General features: G+C 43.0%; 1 protein-coding gene across 33 annotated transcripts in view; it reads left to right on the forward strand.

Annotated features, from left to right (window-relative positions):
- Positions 1 to 23,300, forward strand: part of LOC108158501 (dystonin) — an 86,249-nt gene that overhangs the window by 18,436 nt on the left and 44,513 nt on the right. For 12 of the 33 annotated variants that reach the window (XR_001775252.2, XM_017290819.2, XM_017290815.2 and 9 more), the window contains exons 1-7: positions 6,331 to 6,481; positions 8,835 to 9,542; positions 14,185 to 14,246; positions 14,364 to 14,381; positions 14,471 to 14,530; positions 14,811 to 14,900; positions 14,985 to 15,155. Coding sequence is in view for 32 of the 33 variants with exons in the window: in XM_017290819.2 (XP_017146308.1) it covers positions 9,071 to 9,542; positions 14,185 to 14,246; positions 14,364 to 14,381; positions 14,471 to 14,530; positions 14,811 to 14,900; positions 14,985 to 15,155 (873 nt within the window). In the remaining variant the exon portion in view is untranslated. Of the gene's footprint in view, positions 1 to 6,330; positions 6,482 to 8,834; positions 9,543 to 14,184; positions 14,247 to 14,363; positions 14,382 to 14,470; positions 14,531 to 14,810; positions 14,901 to 14,984; positions 15,156 to 23,300 lie in introns of those variants that run through there. The other 21 variants (XM_017290831.2, XM_017290845.2, XM_017290850.2 and 18 more) reach the window with 7 other exon arrangements.

Here is a 23,300-nt window from a genome sequence, read left to right on the forward strand (position 1 = left end):
CCACGTTGGGCGCCAATTATTGTAGCGTGCAGGTGTGGGATAGCTGTCGTTTCCCCATACTAGTATGAAGAGATTTCGTGTGCACCTCTAGCTATGCTCTGACTAAGCTCGCCGGATTGTCGGGGTTCGTTCTACTCTCTCCTATCACATACTGACACACACTCGCATAATGTTTTAGGTGCACATTTAAAAATAATAAAATAATAATAAAAAAAAAGAAGAACCAAACATAAAACTAACAACAGAATCCAGGTTTAACCGGAGCCAGGAATTGGTTATGGGACTAACAAGTTGGTTGTGGAAAGTGTGGACATACTTATCAATTACTCTACTCAAATGATGAGAAACTCCGGTGTTAGTGAGTATCTCTATCTTCTCTACCCTCCCGACCTATGCTATACAGGTAACCTGACCGTATAGACCCTTGAATAACGTTAAACAGTTATCATCCCACCACTTCGATCATGCCTTTCTGAGGGCGGAGTACTGAATTTAGAACATATTAGGGTTGTACTTCAAAATCAATATCATTATATATATATATTTCAATAAATCCCCAATCATATAACTAAATTCTTGGGGGGGGGTTTTCTTAACTTATAATTAAATCCATTTTTGTTGTGTCTCGATAGCTTAATATATTAGTAAGGAATTGCGAAGAAATATTAAGAAAAATAAAGATTTAAAAATGACCATCATATATGGGTAACAGATTCTAAAGGGGTGAGAGGTACCAATACATTATGGTTACGGATTTATAAAGGGAATATCAATAGAAAATTACATGTAACACGCAGGTTACTTCCCAGCTCAGTGCATATATGTACTTGTTCTTATTTACAAACTCACAGCGCTTTTGGTAGGCTAGTACCGCTTTTTCCATTCGTGATCGTTGAGCTCAATGATGACGTTGGTGCATAATTCTAAGGAAAGGAAAAGATATTTAATACGAGTATATGTGCACATGAGCGTACTAGAGTGTACTGCTTTGTAATCTCAAGGAAAATTAATGTTGCTCTCATACCCATTAGTTTCCAAAAACCATTATGTTGGCTGTGTTACATAACTAACTATAAAACTGTATACATCGTGTGACGAAAGAGAATGGTTTTTAGCCTGGCACATGAAATCTAGAGGAAAAAGGGCTTGTGTTACATCCACGAGTAACTATGGTCCTCTATTGCCGTGATCGAGAGACATGTCAGCCAGGCTGAGTAGGACTGCGCCTCCGGAAGAATCCAACAATAATGCAATCAATTCGAGTTCATTATTGGGTGTCGCTGGCGCAGCTAAATCACTTGAAGATGGGGTAAATTAACTCCTTAGCTGGGCTTCAGGTTGCCGATCAAATTTGACGTCGGTCTGCGGACTACACTCTCATTGGAGGCTCGATAAACGGGTGGCGTCAACGGCGCCAAAAATAAGGGTCCGGAGGCGCCTCTTGGTTTTCGCCGTGCATCCACACGGTCGTTGAGGCTTTCGACGGACAACGTCAAGCTGCAGGTTTCGCTGCTCGGTGCCTCCCGCGGGTTTACTACTTGTCTTATCAATCCACCGGCAACACTCCTCTCATAGACCACACCGTATATGCACTCCTATGCGACTGATGATCGCACGAGCGGTACCGTGGCTACGGGCCGCCGTCCAGCTATGTTTTCTTTTCTTTACACTGCTTTCCTGGTTAATTACTCCTGATTCTGGGTCTTTATTGAACTCGGTTCACGAGGTATGGCGTAGTTGCCAGAACTGTTCGTTGGCTAAATATATATATATATATATTTATTTATTCCCGAGTATAGCACAAACACGTCCGCTTTAATCAATCGATTCTTTGTCAATCCCCAGCCCAACTTCTGCAAGTTCAGCCAAGCGGTACCGAACCAAAAGCTCGAAGATCGGATGATATTTGGGGAATTTTAACTGCATAATCGGATGATCTTAGGAACTTTAACTGCATAATCGGATGATGTTGGGAATTTAAACTGCATAATCGGATGATCTTTCGCCCATTTGAGCGAACTTTTGGGCAAGCTTTTAATCTATGCTCTCCCTACGCTACGCTACTCTCTTGGGTCAAGGTAAACGTGACGTCTTTCGCTTAAATGCGTGCGCTGCGCGCCGACTCTCTTTAGAAAGCTTTTCGGAAAGCTTGCAGCTTACGATCCACTTTCGGAGTTACTATGTCTCTGCACTTTTAAGCATTACCAAAAGAAAACTATGCTTATCCGTGATGTTCTACACTCGTTCCCTTAATTCGGCCCCTACAAGTCATTAATAATACTTGTAACATTACTTGTATTCCCAAAATAGCAGGTGACACTCGTGAATCATATTCACACGAACCTGCAGTAAATATCTCGCATTCGAAACGGCTTTTTTCGTCTCGTACTTCCCCCAAGGCTACACCGTCCACCGTACACCGTACACCATATGGCACCTTTCCCAGACAATTCTCTGTCACTCGAAAATCCCATCTCCATCTCCCCTACACGCTCCCTATCTGTACGCGTACATACATACGAATGTATCTGCCTATCTCTGGCCCTGCGACAACCTCTTCTGAGTCATTAAGATAAGCAATTTTGTGTGTCAATTTGTCAACTCCAAAACGAAACAGAAATAAGGCTTTCGGGTTCGGATCAAAGCCAAGAACCGACAAGCACTTGAATATAAATAAAATCTATAAGGAATCTACACACAAATTATTTGTACACAAATATTTAATTACGCTACTAATTGCCAGTGACGATACGATCCACGACAGCAGCACACTCCGGCAGTCCACGAGGTCAAGATACTTTGTCTTCGGGAGGGAGCGAGAGAGGGGGAAGATACAGATACTCCCCTCCCGCCGGCAGATGTTGTGCAATGTTTTTTTTGCTACCATATCGCGAGTGGAGTGGATCACAAGTGGCTTTATTTATTTCACTTTTTCCATTCAAGGCGTTGGGGACTTGACTTTCACAGAAATTGCAATGATCTCAGAGCACTGCGTTCAATATCAGTTTATAGATATTTATGACCTGTTATATATAGTAATGTATCTCAGCCAGCGATTGCGTGTCTCTCTCTGTCTCTGTGTGGAGTGGGTGGAGTGGCCATGACGTCACTGCTGCAAAAGTGAAACAAGTTGGCCTTTGTCAGCAAATCATTTAAATGACATTACACGCGAATGAAACTAAACAACAAACGAATACGAATACGAATCGCAATCCCACAATGTTTGAGTATGGGACGCCCACAACAGCTGGGGAAACCTGTTTGCTAATATTATGGGATGGGACACAGTAACTACTGGATCTCCAGACAACAGTCACTGGGTCACAGCTGCCACGTCCACTGCCACAATGGAAAGGGGGGGCGGGCACAGGGCACCCTTGAGGTGGAGTGCAACTTACACGAATCTTCCATATTCCATTATGTTTTGCCACCCTTGTTTGTACAGAGCACAGACGGGGAAACGATGTAATATACGTATCCATACACCACTATCTAATCGAGCAGAACTTGACACGTCCTGTTTATAATATATTCTTTGAGCAAAATCCCTTCAGTAATGTTTTACCGAAGTACCAATAGCAAAACATTATCATTTACACTGTGCACGTTCACATGTGAATGGTAATTTGCGGTTCAATATGGAACAAACATCAGCTGTTATTCTCTGTTCATCTACGGGCTCCATTTGTTCTTATAAAATTCAAACATCTTAAGAAATTCGCAATGAATCTCGAAGAACTCTTGGTAGTTTCCGGTCATTCGAATCGCATAAGTCCGTTATGGTAGCTATGGGTAGTTTTCATGAATAGTCTACTGACTAATCGGATCCAACTAACTTTAAAAAAAACAACAAAAATTTTAAATTATAAATAAAATAAAACCAATACTTCTCTATTATAGTTTTGGGTAGTCGTTGAACAAAATTTTATTTTGGCGAGCGGTTGCAGTGGTCTTTCCCCCTTTGGTATGGATTAGGTGGAAAATACCAATGTTTTTTAATAATTATTGGGCTTAGAGAAGAGTATCTTGACTTTGAAACATTCTTGGATTTTCTGTATTTTGACCAAAATCTCACCTCAGCCTTAATTAAGTATACTTCTTCCACAGTCCTGTCTTCGATTTTCGATGAATCAGCGTGTGTTAAGGGTATTTGTAGTTGGCTTTCTCTTGGCCACTTTTTGATTGTTTACTTAGTGGTTGTTGGGAGGTCCACTCATCCGACATTCCTGTTGTATTTACTTTGTGACTGGACAGTTCAATAAGTTCACAAAAAGTATCGACAAAATTCCACATTGACACATTTCTCGTTTTGGGACGTTTCGCAATATAAAATGCACAAAGTTAATGCCAGAGATAATGTCTCCATCCACAGAGGCCACTGTATGGAGCACATGACGTTGTGCTTTTGCCGATGGTGTGGGGAGTTGTGCTGTGCTGTGGTGTAGACGACGCCCTCTGCGACTGCAATTGCCGGCATTCCGCGGCCAAACGGGAAATTGTCTGGCAGCAGAGCGGAGCCTCAGGGGCGGAGCTTGTATGAGACGGATGCTGGTGGGGGACGGGGACGGGGACGGGCGGAATTCCGAAAGCTGTGGGCGTAAGCGGCGTGGGCAGCGAGTGTGGTTTAGTAATAGTTAGAGTCCCACTCCGAACCGGAATCCCTTTTGGAATCGGAAAACTTTGATTGACACGCAAATGGCGTGTCAGAAGTCCATTCAAAGTACCATAAGCAATCAACTGGCAATTAAAGCCACCATTCCAGCCCATTAGAAATCTGCTCAACGATGTGCGATTTCCAATTACTAATTAAAACAGCGATAAAACAGAAAGGAAGCAAAGCCCATGCCCATGCAGATCCATCTTTTCAATATGCTGGTTATAGGAATTCTAAAGTTGTAGGATATATTCTTGAATGGTTCGGAGAACCCTTGGAGAACATGTGTTCAAAATCATATTACCCGCCTGCATTGAAACAACAAAAAAATAGGGTGAAAAATACGCCTTTAATTCGCTTGCAAATATCGATTGTCTTACGAGTGTATTGCCACTTGAGGAAGTGGCCTGTCAGAAAGGAGGGGGCTGGCTGGATTATCTAGATACAAGAATCACTCGACTGCGACTGCGACTGCGACCGAGACATGCAAATAAAAGAAGGCGTAACACACACACGTACATGCATACAGTCTCGCCATGCCCGGTGTGTGTGTGAGTGTGTTTGAGAGCCGAAAAAAAGCAAAGCTTTGGTCGCATTAAGCCTACGCCAAAAAAAATTCGACACTCATTTATGGACACTACTGTGGTGCGGGGCTTAGTCACACTCCAGTCCCAGGCCTGACTCACGCCCCGATGATCGAATATGAGTTTATGTGGGGATCGCCCCTTTGGACTCCTTCCGTTAGAAATGAAACGGAATGAATCTGGAACAGCTGTTTGCCTGTCGGCTCACTGCTGCTGCTCTTGACTCAAGTTCCAGCTGGAATTCAACTTTCCATTTTCATAACGAGATTGTGATTGCCGCCACCGCACAAAACCCACCCCAAAGTCAACTGCATCTCTAAAGCTCGCTCTCACGCAACGCTCAGCTGATCTGCGGGCGCTCTTCGAGTTGAGCGTGGAATAGCCACTCAACTCAATGCCTGCCCTGCTCTCTCTCGCTCTCTCCTCTGCCACTCTTTGGCGCTCACTAATCTTTTGCATTTTACATTTTTATGGATTCTTTTACTATTTTTACACATGAATATTTCTACTCTTGCCGCTGCCGCTGTCGCTGCCTCTGCCTCTGTCGCTGTCGCTGCTCTTCTACTTCTTCTTTTAATGGTTTTTGTTTATGTGAAGAAAAGTGCAATTTGTTTACAGCCGGGGAGATATTTTTTGTGCTCTCTTTTGCTTGAGGCTCGGCTCTGTTAATAAACCACAAGAAAAGACCACAGCCAAATTAGGGCTTTCTGTTTATTAACGGCCATGACCATTAGCGGTTTGTCTTTTTGGTCGACAAGCCCACATGTGATGTCCGTCTAAGCGGCTTCCTCTGGCCCGCAGAAACCACACACATACACATGTACGCAGGGCAAGCTCGTAAGTACACAGATATTCGGACCAAATATGAGGAATTTCTTTCCATTTTGCACACTCAATGACAATTTTGGTCATTCATGCAGTCCCGCAGAGTGGCTCCACTCAAACTCGGACTGCGAGAGAGAAGAGACCTAGAAAGAGAGAGAGAGACGGACCCGATCGTTCTCGCGCGCGCTCTCTTCCCACACAGGCGGCCGCCACGAGTACACCTGCCTCAATCAACTCAGCGCTTGCTCTCTTGAGCGCATTCCAATTTCAGCAGCGATACCGAGCGGTTGGTGTCTCGCAATAACGAACAAAAATTATAAAAATTGTGTGCCTGAATCTAGTGAACGTGGATGTGTGTGTGTAAATTTGTGAACGCACACACGCACCAGCACCACGTTTGTCTAACTTGGCCCTAAACGTGAGCAAAAGAGGCAGAAATCGAAGAAAACTACTTAGTTTTCTCCGTCTCTCTCTCTCTCTCCCTCTGTGTCCGCGCGTGAGTGTGAGAATTCAGTGCGAAAAACGAATTGTGCAAAAGGCTTATTAATTCACAATTACATTGAATTATTGAACAACACTTGTAGAAAAAAAACAGTATTTATCTTTGGTGGAAAATAAAGAAATAAAAAAACTACAACAAAACACTATACAAATAAATGAATGGCTAAATTGTGTGACTGACGCTTATCGTCAAAAAAAAAAAAAAAACGAGAAGTGGAATTCCTTTGCGGCTGGGTATTCGGAATGGAAATGCAAACGGGAATGTGGAGTGCGAGTGAACAGGCTGGAAGCCGCCGAGCCAGTCGGTCCTTTCCAGCAGCAGCTGTGTTGCATTTTTAAAATATTTGCTTGAATCAAACACACAGACAAATCCCATTCCATCCCCCAAAACCCAAAGGCAGTCCAAGAAGTTTCAACCGACTTGTGGTTTTTTTTTTGCATTTTTTTTTTTGTTGTTTGGCTGGCGGCTGTCGGCTGTCGGCTGGCTTTTCATTCAATAACCAGTTTTTGTGTCTTTTTGGTGAGCTTGAATTGCTCTTTAGGGGCGATCCGGGTCTCTCGCTTTTGATCGCTGCTGCACGCACAATAAAATAACAGAAATAATGTAGTAGTTTGTGTTTGATTTGGGTTTTCCTTTTGGAAAGAGAGCTACTCGCGGAGACAGAGAGACAAATTAGTCATGCCAAACGCATGCACAGGTCGTGCCTCGATCTCTTCTCTTTCCGCCCTGCACTCTCTCCCTCTCACACTCTCTATCTCCCTCGGTATTTTTACCTGTAGTTTTCACATAGTTTTCTTAGAACAGGCACATGCCAGGCATAGTTCTAGCTCGCTCTTTGGCTTAGCTTAAAACGAGTGAAAGAGAAGCAAATGCAACATGTTCCCGCATAACTGTGCCAGCCAGTGTTGGGCAATGCAATGGGAACAGACCTAAACAACAAAACAACAACAACAAAAACAGCCCAAGTTTTTTTTTCTTATTTTTTTTTTTTGAACAGCCCAAGTTCAAAAAAGTGCAAGAGAAATATTTTCCATGAATTTATTGTGTGAAATTTTGCATGTGAATGGAAAACTGCACACGGAACCAGCAGCAGCAGCAACAATAACAAAATACAGGTGAAAATTATTAAGTGAAAGATGCAAAAACTGGAAAAACTTTGAAGGAAACTCTTGTGCCAAGAAAGAGGGGAAGTTTGGAAGGGAAATCCTCGATTTTGTGATCGAAGAAAGTGAAAGACTAAGGAAAAACTAAAACGAAGCCTATACAAAAAAACAAAAAAAAAAAACACAAAAATTTGGTAAAAGTTCCACGCCAAAAGGGAAAAAGCATTTTGTTTGTTAGTCCAAAATGCAAAACTTTTGCATAATTTGCACAAGTAAATTGCAAAACTAAAGCAGTAACTCAGGAAACAATAAACAGAAAAGTCTGAATGAAAAAAGAGCGCCAGAAATGAAATGTGTCTTCCCAGATATATGTGCATACATATGTCATATACTAGGTGTATTTATAATGGTGTGCGTATCTAATCAGAGCAACAACCCGTCTCCTGGGCCCGCAGCTGCCACATTCATTTATTTATATTTATTCGCCGAAAGAAGCAAACTCCATGGGAAACACCCAGAGGTCTTTTGGGGTCAAGAGAGTTGTGCAAATGAAAGTACACCCAAAAATAAATCAAAGTTTAGCTTCATTTTTGTCGTTTGTTCGGAATGCAGAAAGAGAGGAGAAAAAGTGAAGCCATTGAGCTTTTGTCTGATTTCAATCTCGATCGCCCTTCTTCTGGTCGTTTCTCTATCGAATCCGACAGATACATAGTGTACATGTGTATCTGTGGCCCCAGCTCAGATACAGTTCAAGAGCCCCTTTGGCTCTTGGCGACAAAATGCACCTCTCTATGTGTCTCTCTCTGTATCTGGCAGATACATTTCGCTCAGTATGTTTTCTTTTATTTCTTGGCCTTTGGCCAATTGGAACAAAATGCCGGCAAACGCCAAGACAAAATAGTGGGATATATGGTAGATATATAGTTTTATAGAAGACACTTCCTCAAGCGGCAGCCGGCGACAACTTTTACTTAATTTTGTGGGTTTTTTTCTTTTGCACTCGCCTCGGGAGATCTATCGCAAATTGCATCTCATTTGCCTTCAGCTGTGCTGTGCCGATGATTTCACGTTCAAGTACGCCAAGCGTTTCGTCTGAATCATCGCCACTCGTTAAAATTTATATATATATATATACTGAAGTGTACTGAAAAACTCCAACTCCGCAGATAAACAAGAGTCAGCCATCTATTCCAACCGTTTGTCAATTGTGGGCAATAAAAATAAAATCCCAAAGTGCCATCCGACGAAGCAGTACAAGAAATCCATCCGCACACCCCACAGAAAGCAAAGCAGACACACACAAATACACATAAACTCCGAAACGTGCTAAAAATTTATAAATATACGTCAAGTGTTCGGGGGAAAGTCTGTTCTTCGCTTTTAATGTTGTGTCACCCACAAGATGACGTCGCACTCCTACTATAAAGATCGCCTCGGCTTCGATCCCAATGAGCAGCAGCAGCAGCAGCCGCACCAGCAGAGCACCAACTCGATGAAGCGGAGCAGCTCGCGGCAGACGTCGCACCACCACCAGAGCTACCACCATGCAACAAGCAGCAGCCAGTCTCCGGCCCGAATCTCCGAGTCGCCCGGTGGTGGGGGCAACAATGGCAGCCTGGACTTCCACCAGTCGCAGCGGGAGCAGCGCGATCGGGAGATCTACAGCAGCAGCAGCAACAACAACAGTCACCATCAACAGCATCATCATCACCATCACCGATCCTCGGTGGGCAGTGCCACAGGAGCAGCAGCAGCAGCAGTAGCAGCTTCTCCCCTGTACGAAGGAAGTCCGGCCGCGCCCAAAAAGGCCAAGCACTCTTCGACGCAGCCACAGCCGCAGGGCGGATACGAGGATGCCCTCACCCAGTTCAAAGGTAGCATGTCCATTTGGGATCATTTTATTGAAGATTGGGACATAATGCGTAAGTCGGCACAAATAGAGTTTTCCACGGGATCCATTTCCGATTCGGTTTCCCTAAAGGCATGATCCAGTTGAAAGTTTCGTTGGTTCGTTTCGTTAAATATCTGTTCAGATGGAGGTTCTCTTAATCCTCCTGATGCCTGCTAAAATCTAACCAGCAAAGATACATGTTCCAAGCATATGTTGTATCTGTTCCCGGCCAGCTCTAACAGTCCAAAAGATTTATTATTAATTTCTTGAGCGGAAATCATTTGCATTTGAAATTTTTGCCTGTTTCGTTCTAAACACTTTTTTGTATCTTCTGGCTTGTATCTAGTCTGTAGCTGAATTCTAATTATGATTTTCTGCGCTGCGCTTTACTAACACGAAAACATGTTTTTCACTCCTCACACAATTATGACGGAAGCTTCGGAATCTTAGAAGTTGGAAGCGAATTATAAAGGGTCAAGGTCATGGCAATCAACTTTTGGCAGCTTAAGCTCTTTGCTTGCTCTTTGATACGATCGCTGCTAACTAAAAACAAAGTTACAGGGCATTGTATTATGATTCTCAACTGGTTTAAGGGGTGAAATATATCATACAGATAGCATAACGATAAGAATACGAACTTGTTTAAGGATTATATATCATATTTACATATGTATGCGAAACTTTTCGGTGATCGAACACACTCAAGGCCCTCATGAACCCATAACGAATGGAGCTGAAAGATTTCTCGAGTATATAGCCCTTCCATTAGGGGCCGCATTCTGCATTCAGTGTCCCTCTCTCGAGGGAAGTTCCACCTTAAAAAGTTCCTTGAAATAGGGTCTTTAGCGGAGTGCAAGCTCTTTTAACTTGGGATCGATGAGCCGCTGCTTAAGACTGGCATTCATATTATGCCAACCCGAACCCAAAGAGTGGAGTGAAAGATACATATTAAAGTACCGGGGGTGATTGCATTGCGATAGAAGGTTACATTATACACGTTCCCCCTCTAATGATATGCATTTTACATTCACCAGGGATTGCGGATCTTCAGGGATATGGCCCTGTCTCCCCGCCTTTTGGCTAACCAACAATGATATTAATTATTCCCAAATATAATATATTCCGCCAGTCACAAAGCTGTTGACACTTCTTGGGCAAACAAACCCGCGACGGTCGCGGGCCCCAGACACTCACACTCACACCTTTCTTGGCACATCAAACGGTGATCAAATAAAAGGGTCCCAGGCCCTGACCTTGAGGGGCGACGGGAACATTTCGCCAGCACAGCACCCAAAAGTGATTGATAAACATAGATTCAGTTAGGTCCCAGAAAAAAAATTGGTTAGCTTGGTTTATTTGTGGAAAACTGGTTAGAGTGGGGCCTGGTCTGTTCTGTTCTGGTTTCTGCTGATGAGGTTTCTCTATGGCAATCATCATCATAGCATTGCGGTCATCCGAAGACGACTTTCTGCCAAAATTAACAGTAAGAATTCCTCGAATTTCAAACCGAAACTCATTTGCCTTTCAAAACGAGCTTGAAGCTTATTGACTTTTTGTAAACATTAGTGAGTGGTTTTTGTGTTTGATTTTTAAAGATACTGAATAGTTATTGAGACTAATTTGTTGGCGCCGTTGGCGCTTCCAGTTTGTCATAGATACGATCAGAATTCCTCTTTAGCGGTGCATTCCTTCATTCCCTCATAACTATTTCTGTCAGTCTGTTTCTGAGTTCATAGTTTATATCGGGCAAATCGTTTGGAATCGGTGTGTTTCTTATCAACAGCGATTGCGAATGGTCAAAACAACAAACGAACGTCCTTCACTGAAAAAAGACCATTTTATTGTGCATTGTGTGTGCGTATGGCATATGTATCTTTAAGAGTGCTAATCAATGACAATGACTAAATGTAAAAATAAACATTAACAAATATCAAATAAGCCACTCTTAATGTTTCCAGCAACAACCAAAAGCGAGACAGAGAAAAAGAGAGAGAGAGAGAGAGGGGAGTTTGCTTGGGTGGCCGTATCTTCAGATACCCTATTCTATGATCAGAGGATTTCTAAGAATCAATGAAAGATGAGTCTGATATGAATTGAAATCTGATTGAGTTATGCCGGAAGGAAAGACAGATTCTGGCAACATTTATGGCTTTATACTATCAAGTTTATAGCACAAATACTATGAAATTTAACTGATTAGTTGTGTGCGTAGCCAACCCAGGCAGACAACGGAAAAATGTGACTGTATTGGTGCCGAACACGGTTTTACACCGTACGTGTAGCGGCAGAGCAGCATCCTATCCTCATACCATTGAGAAAGACATATAGATGTATTCTTATTTATTGCAAAAATTTCTGAAAAATCATCATACTCTCAGTTAGAGTATAAAAACAACAACAACTTAACGAACGTTTAATCGTCGAAAATGAATCCAACTTAGAACGTGACATCATCACGCGCTCTTCAAACGCCCCACCAACACAGAAGAAACTCCGATAGCGTTCTATATGTGTGTGAAGTCGAACACCTTTGCACAACAACAGCAACAACAACAGCAGAAACAGAAACAACAATTTTCTGTGAATATTTATGAAGAGTTTTTTTTTTTTTTTTTGTTCACTGTTGCTATTATTGTTATTGGCTCTAAAAGGGGAAAGATAAAAGAGCTGTCCGATTACGATTCCAGCTTGAATGCAATCGTGCAGAAAGATTTTCAGCCAACGAAAAAGATCCATTAATGAATGGTTGAAGGCAAGGTCCCAGAGACAAGGAAGGTGGAATGAATGCGCCTCAATGGAAAATTGCAATCGAATGAGTCAGAGGTGGAAGGAACATGTTTCAACTCGAGCTCTCTTTTCTCTCTTTTCTCTCTTTTTCTCTGACTCGAGGAAGAGAGAGGGGATCTCCATTTGCAAAAAAGGTTACGAACGAATATTGCCTATAAAGTAAGAGCAGAACGAGAGTCCTAACATTGAGATCTTAAGGCTGACGTACAAGAAATACAATATGTTGATCTATTAGTACCTCTTTTGATTGTGATCTAAAGAGTCGAACTATGATTATACTGTGATGTGGCATTGTTCAGTTTCCATCAATCGATGTACTACTACTACTACTACTACTACTACTACCTATATTTTGATTTGTTCTTATCAATTGGACGATTATTTCATGTTTCTTAATATTAAACAGTGTTTCCACTCTAGACTCGTCGACGCCAAGTACAAATTTGCTACCATTTAATGTATTAAATGTTGGCCAATAATTGCATTAGCTATTATGTATTTATTTCCCATGATGATAGCAGGGTACTACAAAACAATACAATAAAGCTTAACAATAATCCCTTTTCTGGTTCTCTGATACTGTTTCAAGGGCATTTCAGCTTCGAACCTTTTCATATTCATAGAGAGAGAGGGCGAGAGAGAAAGAGAGTGTTAAAGAGAGTAAAAGATAGTCAAACAGGTTGTTTCACTCATTTAATCGCACTCGCTCTCGCCCACTGATTCTCTCTCTCTTTCTCTATCCCTCTCCCTTGCAGTTGTTTTTATCTTTCGGCGTTTTGTTTTGCTTTTGAGCTTCTGCTCTGTCTCTCCGAGTTGAGTAGCTTTTGTATCCTCTTTTCTTTTCTATCCTCCACCTCATTCCATTTCCCTGTTTATTGTTTTATTTGTATGGCACTTCAGTTTATCGGGTTTATTGAACGACATAATACTTTTACAATTTTACTGAAGGGGAGACCTTTCCATTCGATTCGATTGTGAATCGACGTTGAACTTTTTTTTGCGGATCGCCAGAGTAGTTCTGGACTGGCCTTTCCTTTGTTCTACAGTTGGGCCTGTGATTAGATAACGTGTGATCGGGTGGGATATACCCCACAAATATACATACATATATATTATACAGGTACTATTGTACAAAAGACCCTGCATGGATGTTGTCTGGTGGAGCTATCAGCCCAAAGCAGCGTTTGTTACCCCACTGATTGCCGCACAAGCCGTTTAATCGTTTAACCATTTAACAACCTGCCACATGTTCGGGACTTTTGTGCCGAAGGTAAAGAAGAACATGACCATTAGCTTATCTATAGATTGGCTATTCCTAGGAAAGAACACACAAATCAAAACTGGCTCTCCTCCATCGCCTTGTTATCGTTTTTTGGTATTTATCACGTCCGAAGCAAAAGTTTATTTGGACCCTGAGATACACCAAAGCGAGAGGCGGTACAGCGCGTAGAGAGAGTAAGAAGGAGCGGGAATTAATAAATAAAAAAATGGTAAAACAAATTAATTAAAGCCTTAGGCCCGCACCCGCACCCGCACCGTAAACAAAAATAAAGGAAAGAAAAAAAGAATACACCCACAAAAATCTATAAAATATAAAAAAAAAAATTGTTTGCTTAAATTAGTTATGCTCCGCTGATTGGTAGGCGTTCGAATTTCGAACGTTTTACATACATTATTAATTTCTCAATCAGCGATGATGCCATACCCCTTAGAGTCTTCTTTCGGCACAAACTCCCCCGAACATTGCATGATTTTATGAGTACTAACCAAAATAGGCTCTGCTAAATGATGTTTTAATGCGATCTTTTCTTTTTTCCTTTGCACTAATTTTGCTTTAGACGAGCGCGATGCCATTCAGAAGAAGACATTCACAAAATGGGTTAACAAACATCTGAAAAAGGTGAGTAAATGGCTAAATGTAAATGGTTGAATTATCTCTCTCAAGAAACATCCAATCCCAACTCAAACTAAGAGCTTTTTTCAAATCTAAACCCATTCCAAATTCCTTTCCAAGCAGCATTGGAAGTATGCCAAGGTATTGTCCAACACTAGTTTACACATTTCAGTTTCGCTTAGCAACACTTAATAAATCCTTAAACTGATGCGAAATAATAATTTTTTCAGACCTACACTATGCTACATGTGTGTGTTACCACAAATGGCATACCCTGTTGTTCTCAGTCTGTAAGTGAAATGGTATACCTCTTCTATGTGTCAGTGAGAACTTGAATGGTTTTTGTTTCTTGCCTTTTGATCACCTGAAAGATGTTGAATTATTCTTGCACTTATTTTGCTGTTTATTTTGTTGTTCAATCGACAGAGATTTGAGTTTGTTTGCATGTTTGTTGTGTAGCTCCTCTTAAATTGATTGGCAATTTTCGCATTTAACTTTTACTTACGTATGTACCATTATTTTATTATTCCTTTCACACCCGCGCACCCGCACCCGAACCCTCGCCCGCAGGCCAATCGTCGTGTGGTGGACTTGTTTGAAGATCTGCGCGATGGTCACAACTTACTTTCACTCCTGGAGGTGCTATCTGGCGAACACCTGGTGAGTGGTCAATTCACTTTTGTCACGCTCTCGCTCAACCACCTTCCATGACACTCTCTCTGTCTCTGTCTCTTTCCCGTTTAGCCACGCGAGAAAGGTAAGATGCGTTTCCATATGCTGCAGAATGCACAAATGGCCCTGGATTTTCTCCGCTACAAGAAGATCAAGCTGGTCAACATACGCGCCGAGGATATTGTGGACGGCAATCCGAAGCTGACTCTCGGCCTGATCTGGACGATCATATTGCACTTCCAGGTGAGTGAGGGGTGCAATGGTAATGCGTTTCGTCATTCTACGCATTCATTGATTGAGTAATTGGAGCAAATCTGTAGGCGTACCCTGTCGACTGTCGACTGTGGACTGAGGACTGTGGGCACCTCAAAGTCATCGAGACAGCGCCGCCCACGTACCGCCGCTTGGCTGTTGAAGGTGACCCCCGGCCAGAGTTTGTTTTCATTTGGGCGTTTTGGTTGGCTCGATCGATTCATTGAGCCGACTCGACGTCCCACACAGCAGCAGCACCACCAGCAGCAGCACCACCAGCAGCAGCGCAGTGCTACAGTCTTGACACGCTACGAGCTACGCAAGATCTACCTAAAAATATTTGGCGAACGCGGCGCCGCCTTTTAAGGCAACCCGATTGCCTTCTCTTGGCCGCCGTTGCTGACTGACATACATAACAATGTTGTTGCTGTATCTATATCTGCCATTGTTGCTGTATCTGCTGCTACAGTTCGTCAGCTGCAAGGCCGTGAGTTGGCTGAACGGCCAGTGGATGGAGCAGCACTGGGATGGAGCCAGTTTGGGCCACCTACACAACAGCAACAGTCAGCAGTCAGCAAGGGGGCTGCCAGGGCCAAAATCACACATAAATATTGGATGTACTTGATGGGGATTTAAGTGAAATGGAACTTATGCTCTTAGAGATCGATGTCCAACACAGATTTCGATGAATATAGGGAGATTTATCGATGTCATCGAAATATCATCTTTAAATATCGACACGACTGTGATTGTTCACAATTGATACGATACTAGGGGGTATTATGTGCAGACGCCTTGCAAGCTAAAGTTGATTGTTCAACAAGATGTTCTTTCGATTTTAATATCGATTTTCCCAATCCCCTCGATATCTGAATCGATAAGTTTGAAAACAAATCAGAGGTCCATGAGTCGTGGTTGTTTTGGCAATCAATTGCAGGCGCTTACTCATCAGCAGCCCCCACCAGCATCATCATCATCGATCTCAACAAGATCGTCGTCATGGCGCACACATTTCCGCACAAAACCAATCCCCCAACCAGCCAGCCAGCCAGCCAGTCAGTCAGTATGTGTGTCAACAGCAGCAGCAGCAGCAACTAGATGCAATATAAAACTTGAATATTTCGTAATTTGCGACAAACGCAGATGCATTTTGAAGCTTGGAGCCTCGCTTGGCTGTGGCTTGACTCCGACTTGATCGATGGCGCACATAAATGCTCAATGATGCTGCCAGTTCACCGACCATGAGGCAACAACACGCAGCAGCAGCAGCAGCAGCAACAGCAACATCAGCCACCGGGGCTGCCAAATGGCGCTCATTCAATTGAGGCGAACGAATTGTAAATCACTTGACAATGTGAAACTCAATCGCGCGTCATGTACTGTTTCGCTGGGATTTTTATTTATTATTTCTTGTCTGTTGTCTGGCCGCAGCAGCCACAATTGTCTGATCCAAGGATTTATGTATATCGTTTTTGCTGCAATTGCGGGTGTCTGATGTCATCTGCAGCAGCAGAATATGCAAATCCCCCAGGCAGATCTCGACTTAAAAGGATATCTCCTCTTGATTTGCATACCAAATTCTCGATCTCCCAAATCCATACATATGTACATACATACTATATCCAAATCCGAACCGACATCTTACAATTATGACATAATTCCTATTTTCCATTTGGGTGCGACAAACGAAGCTGTTTTCGTCTCGTTTGTGTACGGATCATCGCGGGGTATTCAATTAATGAACAATGTGTTTTGTAGGTCAGCTATGGGAAAAGTAGTAGTATTATTATTATTAGTTTGCGAGCGGAGTCAAAGCAATTTGCGCAAACAGCAGCCGCTGGCAGTTTGTAACGCTGCTTGGCTTGTAATTAAGTTATAAATTGTGCAAGCAAATCGATTTGATCTATGAACCACCCACGACAACAATCAATCAGAGACTTGGGGGCTTTGCTTTGGCTCAGACTTTAAATGTCAGAGAAAATCCATCTGTTAAGCATTTGAATACAGCTCAGAGATGGTTCGAGTGGAGCTCTCAATGAATTTATTTTTGCACTTTGAATGCTTTTAGAATTTTATTTAGATTTAGTTTAAATACTGAAGCACATGATTTTAATAGTTAAAAATTCAAACAAAATGGGACAAGAGTCGAGCAGCAATGAATCTCGTCATGTGTTTTGTTTTTGCGTTCGTGTGACCGAACCTCGATTCCAGTCTCAATTCGAACAGCTGTGTACATACCTCGTCATGCCCACGACATGTATTGTGTTTCTTTGGACACTCGGGAGTTCTCATTTGAGCTTTTCGCTTGTGCGTCTCGCAGCGATGGGAGCCCTAGAAACAGAGATAGCAATTGGGAGCTGTTTTTTAATTAGGCCATCATTTACGATGGAAGGAACATCCTTCCTGTGTGTTGAGTACTTCATTTGGTAATCTAAAAACTCTACTTGGTATTATACCGCAATCAATTTGAAAGATCTAGTGTTTTTAGCACACTTTAAGCCACCCCCAATGCCTATCTCAATCTCCATTTCCAGTCCGAATCCATTTAGCTAACCTTGCGGCTGCCACATCAACTTGCTAAGCTTCTCAATTGCTGAATTTGAATAATAAATTGATGGAACAACCCCTCGGGGGATCTCACTGAACGAGATCTGTGTCGAATGATTCTGACAAACGTTTTCATTATGAGCATCAGATAATTTTCCAAGCAATTTGCCATTTTTCATTGCTCGTTAGTTAGTTGGGGAGATACACGGACGCGTGGAGATGTATGCGAGGCATTTGTATTTGGCCAAAATACCATAACCGAGTTGTTTGGCCAAGTCGCCGAGGCATAAAGAAGTAACGCCTGGAAAGAAAGCCAACTGACAAACAGAGAGACGTCTCGTCAAGACAATGGCTGGCCCCAGCAGCAGAGACATTCTCACGTCATCGTTCGAAGTGGAAGTCGAAAAAGATTATTATTATTTGTTATTCGTTTGTTGGCATTTGATTTATTATAATACGTCGCGGTATGTGTTACAATAAAGTCAATGCCAGAGGCAGTAACAAGAATTGCTTATAAACCGAAATTCAAATAAGTGTAAAAGTATTTTCTGCCCTGTCCATGACATCAGCAGAGCCGTAGGAACGAAACGAAAGACTTCAACGCACAGGCAGCAAACGCGAGATGTGACCAGCTGTGTGCCGTATCAAATGGCCAAAATGGAATGTTAACAACCCCCAACAACAAATGCACTTATTCGTCTTAATTTATGACATTGATGACTGAATTTTTGAATGGTTTTTGTCTCGGGTGTGTGTGTGTGTGTGAGTGTGGGTTGAGATCTCGAAATCTCGAAATCTATCTTTAGCAAAAATCAAAAACAGATAAAAAAAAAACAGCGTCAGAGTTTCATTAATAAATCGAATCGACAGTCGATGTGCCCATATAAGGAAACCAGTCGTAAGATTCTTTCCCTCTCTCCCACTTGGTATGCAAATGCCAAAGATCTGTCTATAAAAGTTAGACTCGACAGTTGTTTGCACTCGAATAGCGTTTACAAGTGTAAACGTGTCTCAAATGGCTTATAATTAATGTGAATGGAAAGCACACACACAGTACAATCCATTAGCCAGATACAGATAGATACATATATACATTTCAGGTATGTAGATGAAATTACAAGCAGCTATGATATATCCCAAGGAATGCCACACCGCGGCGCCCACGCAGCCACCCACAATTTCCGATTTGGAACAGGGCTACAGCCACACAGATTCCCGACATGGAGGGGGAACGGAACGGAACGGAACATGGACAGGGACAGGGACATGGAAAAGTGTCAGCTACTGGTTTCATTTTGTTTCCCCACCACAAACAACACGCTTCAAGTGCAAAGCGCTGCTCAAATTACGATAGTTATGAGCATAATGCGGCATTTGTTTACTGGGTTGCATCATATCGGTATTAATAGGCCTGTGGCATGCCCGGCCCTGCCACTGCACCCCACTGCAGTGGCTAATTAGATTTACAATTTCGAACAGGGTCCGGACGGGACCGGACGGAACCGTCTCCGACCTGCCCGGCGACCCAACCAACTATCTTTGTTGACTGTAGCCATTCGAGAGTGTGTGTGAATAAAACAGCCACAGAAAACAGTTAATGCAGTCCAGCAAGTACATGGGCAGCACATTCAAGCTCTGGAACAGCTGTAGTCTTAGTCCATATGGGGCATTGACAGACAGCCAGACAGACGGTTCAGGAATGCAACATGCTAATTAGCCAGGTCTGTTGCTGCACACATAAATCAAAGCAAGCCACTCGTCAGTTTGCACTTCCGTCTGGGTAAATCAGCTATCACATCCGAGTAAACGAGTATACAAGTGTATCTGTAAACCGATTTCAACACCCACCAGAGAGAGAGATACTCGTTCCCTTTCCAAGCAAATGTTCTATGTCTGCCCTTTTTTGGTTAGAATGTGGCCTACGAACGGGGAAAGGCATGCAGTCTGTTTATAATTTGCATTTATTAGAGATCTGAATAAATAAATCTTTGTAATGCTTTCAAATGTGGATTGAGACGATTCTCGGGCGTTCTCTTCTGCAGCATTCGATTGTGCGTCTCGAATCGAGCTCCAAGGATGTGCTGTTGAGTGCTACTGCATTTTCGTTGGTTCCCATAGAACTAGTTCCTAAGATTTTCTCCATTTCCCTTGCCATTTTCGACCGCTCTTTGATGTAAGCCTGCACACAGTCATTATAATTTCTGTTTGGGGCCATGTTTTTGGGTCACTCTGGTGTAATGGGTTTGTCGTGATGTGTTATGAGACGACTTGCTCGTAAATTCGAATTGCAAAGACCCTAAAATACCATGGGGTCATCGCGCAAAAAGGGATTTTTCCCCACGAATCTGCTGGTTTTTATACCCGATACTCAAAATGAGTATTGGGGTATATTAGATTTGTGGTAAAAGTGGATGTGTGTAACGTCCAGAAGGAATCGTTTCCGACCCCATAAAGTATATACATTGATATTCATATATTCATATATACATTGTATATTCTTGATCAGCATCAATAGCCGAGTCGATTGAGCCATGTCTGTCTGTCCGTCTGTCCGTCTGTCCGTCCGTCCGTCTGTCCGTCCCTATTAGCGCCTAGTGCTCAAAGACTATAAGAGCTAGAGCAACGATGTTTTGAACCCAGACTTCTGTGATATGTCACTGCTACAAAAATATTTCAAAACTTCGCCCCGCCCACTTCCGCCCCCACAAAGGACGAAAATCTGTGGCATCCACATTTTTAAAGATACGATAAAACCAAAAACGAAGAATCGTAGAAAATGACTATATGTTCTAGAGTGTAAAATCTCAACCAGATCGTATAATTATTATAGCCAGAATCAAGAAAACAATTTCATTCTTTCTCGCTCTGTCTCTCTCTAACACACAGGTTTCATGGTCGGTTTTGCCAATTGCAAAATATGAGTTCAAGGATCTCAGAACCTATAAGAGCCAGAGCAACCAAATTTGGTATCCACACTCCTGTGATATCGGACCTTGACCGTTTCGTGTCCAAATTTCGCCACACCCCCTTCTGCCCCCGCAAAGGACGAAAATCTGGGGCATCCTCAAATCTCAGAGACTATTAAGGCTAGAGTAACCAAATTTGGTATCCGCACTTCTGTTAGATCTCACTATAAAACGTATATCTCAGAATTTCGCCCCACCCCCTTCCGCCCCCACAAAGGACGAAAATCTGTTGCATCCACAATATTGCATATTCGAGAAAACTAAAAACGCAGAATCATAGATAATGACCATATCTATCAGATTGCTGAATCTGGATCAGATCGGATCATTTTTGTAGCCAAAAGCAAGAAATCAATTTTCAGTGGCTACGCAGCGCCCGACGACAAGCTCAGACTGATTTTCTGTCTCTCTCTTTGTCGTGTCGTTTAATATTAGCGGCGTCTGCCTAAGGAGAGCCATACTGACTAAGTATCGGGTATAAATGTAGAGTTGTGGTCTCCGCAGCAACTCACAACGTTCCCCCTCGTTGTTTCTATCTACTACAATATTTTTGTCTGCCTTCAGATCAGTGTGTGTAAGCTTTTTTAGAATTTTTTAAAATTTGTTTTCTGATTTTTAATCAAAACTTGTTGTTCTCGCTTGTTTAATACATTCCACTACCGCTGCTACTGCTTCTACTGCTTTTTTATTTCTCTTCTATGGATTCTTTTTCTGCCTTCTTCGTTGGGTTCTTTTTTGGTCTCTTATTCTTCCTTCTTCTTGGTTTCTTCGGCGTCTTCTTCCTCTTCTAATTCCCATTGTTAATATTCTTTGTGAATGTATGAGAATACGGAAAAAGAAGTACCTCCGATGACGTACCCCACTGAATAGGAGAGCAGAGCCCCTTCTGAACCCTTGGAGCTCTGGAAGCAGTGGAAGAGAGATGGGAAGCCAGAGAGCTCTGCCTCTCCTTTTGCCAGTGCTGCCAACCTTCTCGGTGCTGTAATTTTGTTGCTGTTCTTTCTGCGTTACATATGCGTTGGCGTAGGCGTCGCCGTGGACGTTGGCGTCGTTGCCATGGTGTTGGCTGCAAATACGTCATCAAAGCAGCACCGCAGCAACAGCAGGGGCAGAATCAGGTGGAACGCCAACCGCGGCGGTGGCGGCAGCGAAGCCAGCAATCCATAACGGGGGATGGCAGAGGCAGAGGCAGAGGCAACCACACTCGCACACACACAGCTGTCAGCACGATCGCGATTCCATATCCATATAAAAGTCCGACTTTGGCTTTTGACGCCAACGCTGAAGCAGCAGCAGCAGGCAGCAGCAGCGACAGCGACAACAAAAGCGATCGCCGTGTGCCAATTCCACTCTGTTTCGGTTTCTGTTTCTGTTTTTTCTATTCTCACCTGTAACCGCGCTTCGCAGCCGGCGTTGGCGTTGGCGCTGGCGCTGGCATCGACGTCAACACCTGGGCAGCAGCAGGCAGCAGCAGCACTAGCGGCCACACTTTAAGCATTTTAACTTGGCCAGATCGCGTTTAGTTGTTGTCGAGACGCCGCCGCACACAGCATTTGATGCCGCCGCTCCTCATGTTCATATTTGCATGCGTTCCGTAGCGGAACCAGAACTCTTCCGAACGAACCGTCGAACCGTCGAACCGTCGAACTACCCCGAACGCGTCGCGTGTGTTCCCATCATCACAATCTGCCGACAAAGTGCTCCGTCCCCACCCCAAAAAGCAAGCAAAAAGCAAACTGCAATCCAACCAAAGCCCAAAAGTGTTCCAAAGCTGTTCAATTGATTCTCCTTCCTCCCGAGTACGAAAATACCGTATGATGTCAGACCCTGGGGGGCAGCGAGCTCCAAGCTATCCAATCCGATCAGATCCATCTACAACGTTATTAAGGCGACTGCAATCAGTTCTGTTTGATTTATTAAATGCCGCCAATTCCAATTGATTTCAATCGGAGCACTGCAATTGAGTTCCATTCGTAGCTCCGATCCTCAAGCCTATTTCAATTATTTTTCTTTTGTTTTATGACGAGTTTATTATTAAAGTGGGTCTCGAATCTGAGTGGATTTCTCAATTCGTTCGTTCGTTTGTTTGCAAACAAATGCAAACGGGAAAGGGAATGGAAATCGGAATGGAAATGCGAATGGACTGAAAAATAAAGTATAGAAGTAGCTGTAAAATAATGACGTACTCTCCTTGCTCCCTTTACCTACCGGTGTCTCTCTCGCTCTCTCTCCATCTGGTTCCCCTGTTCCAGTTGAGAGCTTTTAGTTCTCGTATTTTTGTTGTTGCCATTTTTAACGACACGACGCTCTCCTCAAGTGGTTTATTATTATCGTCTGGTTGACGCTGTCTCCCCACTCTACCTACTGTTGCTTTATTAATTTTAATTTATGAGGCTCCCCGAAAAAGCAGACAATTTGTTAAATTATTTGAAAGTGCCTTGCACTCGGCAGCGTTGGGCAATGCAAATTGGCAAGCATCCGAGCATCTTCCGACGAACCATTCCGAACAGTAGCCACCCCAAATGGGCAACGACCATGTACATACCAGATGCTACATCGAAGCTGCCGCTTCGAAAGTCATTGAAAATGTCAAGCCATTAACGCCTCTTAGAGACGCCTCCAC

The sequence above is a fragment of the Drosophila miranda genome, chromosome 3, assembly GCF_003369915.1.
Source record: "Drosophila miranda strain MSH22 chromosome 3, D.miranda_PacBio2.1, whole genome shotgun sequence".
In the NCBI taxonomy this organism is placed as follows: domain Eukaryota; kingdom Metazoa; phylum Arthropoda; class Insecta; order Diptera; family Drosophilidae; genus Drosophila; species Drosophila miranda.